This window comes from Plasmodium inui, assembly GCF_000524495.1.
Source record: "Plasmodium inui San Antonio 1 unplaced genomic scaffold supercont1.1, whole genome shotgun sequence".
In the NCBI taxonomy this organism is placed as follows: domain Eukaryota; phylum Apicomplexa; class Aconoidasida; order Haemosporida; family Plasmodiidae; genus Plasmodium; species Plasmodium inui.
In genome coordinates this window covers 565,981-569,246 of record NW_008481835.1, presented here as the reverse complement: position 1 = coordinate 569,246, position 3,266 = coordinate 565,981, and the positions used below count along the sequence as shown (strand labels likewise).

The 3,266-nt window shown below is 31.5% G+C and overlaps 2 protein-coding genes across 2 annotated transcripts in view; one reads left to right on the top strand and one right to left on the bottom strand.

Moving 5' to 3' along the window:
* C922_00129 (ribonuclease Z) overlaps positions 1–712 on the top strand; it is a gene marked incomplete at both ends in the record, with an annotated part of 4,579 nt that extends 3,867 nt beyond the window's left edge. The window contains one exon of the mRNA XM_008815746.1: positions 557–712. Coding sequence (XP_008813968.1) covers positions 557–712 — 156 coding nt within the window. The remainder of the gene's footprint in view (positions 1–556) is intronic.
* A 519-nt stretch (positions 713–1,231) lies between these two features.
* C922_00128 (hypothetical protein) lies at positions 1,232–1,429 on the bottom strand (the record flags this gene model as incomplete). Its single annotated transcript, XM_008815745.1, has 1 exon — positions 1,232–1,429. The coding sequence occupies one exon, from the start codon at positions 1,427–1,429 to the stop codon at positions 1,232–1,234; it is 198 nt and encodes a 65-aa protein (XP_008813967.1).
* Positions 1,430–3,266: the final 1,837 nt, after the last annotated feature.

Sequence of the window (3,266 nt, the reverse complement as noted above, 5' to 3'; positions counted from 1 at the left end):
AGGGGTTTTGCATGGGGAGGCACTAATTTTCAGAAGCCAACCAAACTGGCATAACGAGAGAGGCGACACTGCAACGAAAGCTAACCTCCCCTTCGTCAAATATAAATTGCAAAATTATTGCATGAAATTATACATGTCCCTAATTTTCCGCTGGCTACCGTATGTCGTAAAACACACATAAAAGCAAACACAAAAATAGGAAGAGGAGCTTTCTCACTTTTAAGAATAGCAAATCAGGAATAATAAATTTAGTGTGTAAAACCCCTGATTAATTAATTGCAAACAAAAAATGTGACTGCAACGAAAAACTGTGCAAATTTTTTAAAGCTGATGAGGGCAAAAAAAGAGGAGTCATATGGAGCAATTTTTTTCTTTTATTTAAGCAAAAAAATTAGCTGAAAAAGTGAATACGTGAAATACTTTCCCTTCAGTCACACGCATAACAAGTGGATGCAACGCACGCGAGAAATACATATGTACATAAGCATTTACATATATATTATATATATAAATATATGTCTGCACACTCACGTGCATCTGTTTGTCCCCTTTGTAGGCACCCAAATTAAACAAGTCATCTTCCTCCGAAATTAACGAAATTATGAATAAAACAATTTACAGCTTCGACTACATGTGCATTCCCTTAAATTTAATAAACGAATTACCTCATTATTTCAGCATTCTATTAAATTTATTGGAAAAAATATTTTAAGTATAGAGGGAAGAGGATAGAAGAAAAAAGAAACACACATATGGGGAAGTCTCTCCAGATACACATACTTATGCTTATACACATGTGTTGGGGAAATATAGAGCGCAAAGGTGCATGAAAAATAAACTCAGGAAATAGCTGAAACATACAGTTTAAGTTTACTCAATAGAAACGAATTGGTAGTGAGAAAAACATAAAAAATAAAAAGAAAGGTGGCAAATGAAAATAAAACGTAAAATGAAATTCAAAAGAGACAAAAAAACTTGAGTAACAAAACGAAGGGGGCGTATTTTCTGTCCACATGGGTTTCTCCCTCCAAGTTAAAATGTGTTATATTTGCACGGTGTCCGCGTGTATGTATAAATATGCACATACGGCTTGTGCTTCTCATAATGTTAGGAAAGCATAGGGGGAAGATGCGTAACTGCCTCATTCTATTTTTTTATATTTTTTATTATTTTTTTTTTTTTACACTTTTTCTAATTAAAAACTGTGCAAGGTCTCTTTCGTAACGATAAACTACTTTTTAAAATGAATGTTGTTCTCATGCAATTTGTTCATGTCGCAGAATTTATTAAAAGCTCCGCTGTTGGCTGAAAACTGGTTGTAAACGGTTTTGAAATTCCCCCATTTGGTCAAATAAAACGGTTTACTAAACTTTTGCGACTTATATTCTTCCTTCACCAACCATTTACTAACATTCCATCTCGGGGACATGTGATATCTCTTTAATCTACATTAATAATTATAACATTAACAAAAAAGAAATATATAATTTTTTTTCTCTACATGAAAAGAACATACACTTGATTGCACATAATTATACAGGCAATTTAGCATTGGGGTATAAAACAATTTTTGCACGAAAGATGGTTTGAGGGGGGTGGAAGGCAGGTGGAAGGAGGGTGAAAGTGCACAGACAGATTGAAAGAGATTGAGAATCAAGTCAAGCAATCATATATTAAAAGAGACGAAAACAAAAGCATGGCCAAACATATATTCCGTTCTGTTCTACGCGCTAAACGTATAGTAGTAGCAAAAATTTAATATATTAAATTTCTTATTTACTTATAGGTCCATGAAGCGTTCCATCTTAAAAAACAAATTTTGCTTAAATTATACATTTTAACAAATCAGTAGTAATGTTTGTTACTTATCTGGTGGGTAGCTGTGGGCTTGCTCACTGGTGATCTATTTTATTTTACGCGTAAAAATGGTTTTGGAACTCGCGCTCTTTTCTTCTTTTCCTCATAAGACAATACTGTATATATGTTCGTACGGACGTAGAAATATATGCGATGCTGTAAAACTTCCTCTTCCTGTAGTACAATGCTGCCTAAGTCGTTATTCGTGTATTCCCCTTGAATAAAAAAATATCTTTAATACTTGCAAATCTGATTTTCTTTCCTTAAATTGGAGAAAAATATACAACGGGGGTGGGGGTGGAAACGACGTCACCTTTATAAGGCTATCATTTTTGATATCTTATATTAAAATAAAACAGTACACACAAAAAGGGTATAATAAGTTGTATATCTAATCAGATCCCGGATCTGATTTCTTGTTTTCTTTTGTTACAAATACGTATAATATAATAAATACGTTAAATAAAACGGGAAGGTACAGATATATTATGAAAATATATCAATGCAACATCTTTCTTAACGCGCTCATTTTCTTCCTTGTTGGTTATCATGCACACAGTCTTTTTATATTTCTGACATAATGTCAGCTATATTCATATTTAAAATAATTATATAAAAATTGTTTCATTTTCTTGTTAATATATTTTAATTAAAACACATTTTTGCTTTTTTTCTTCTTTTTTTTTTTTATTTTAAATGGGATTTATTTATTTTAGAATATAATAAAATATACTGGTAAGATACGTTTTGGGCTATAGATATGTGTTTTGCTAACGCAAAAAAATAAAAATAAAAAAAATGAATTTGCATTTACGTGCCTTTTCTTTTCATTTTGGTGCTTTCTTAGTTTGTGGCTTTACAAAATTCGTAACCATTCAAGTGGGTATTTTTGAGATTTACTCTTACATATATACGTAAATGTAGATATAACATAGGATATGTAATATAATGCTATTTTTTAACTACGCAGACGCAAGCAAAAGAATGTTTATCAAATGGCTGGAATGAATGCTTTTTGCTGACGCAAATAACATTTTGCATCAGCTCATAACATACTCGTGCATATTTTCTATTTAAGCATTTTACGCATTTAATACTTGTACGCCCCATGCCATTTTACGTTTTTCGAATTACGCATAATGCTTTATGCGTTCTTCCGTAAAACGAAACTCTCCACTGAAAAAAGTTTAATAAATAAAAAACAGCTGAAACGCTCGCCTCGAAAAATATAAATTAATGGCAGTTCAAAAATTATTTCATTTTATAATTTCATTGCGTTAGTTCGTTCATGTAAAAAAAAAAAAAAATCGTCAGCAATGCTCGCTCACTGTTAAAAAAAAAAAGTTTTTTTCTTCTGACTGCATAGCAAAATTAAAGTCTAATTGCACAATTTTGGTCAATAATTCTTT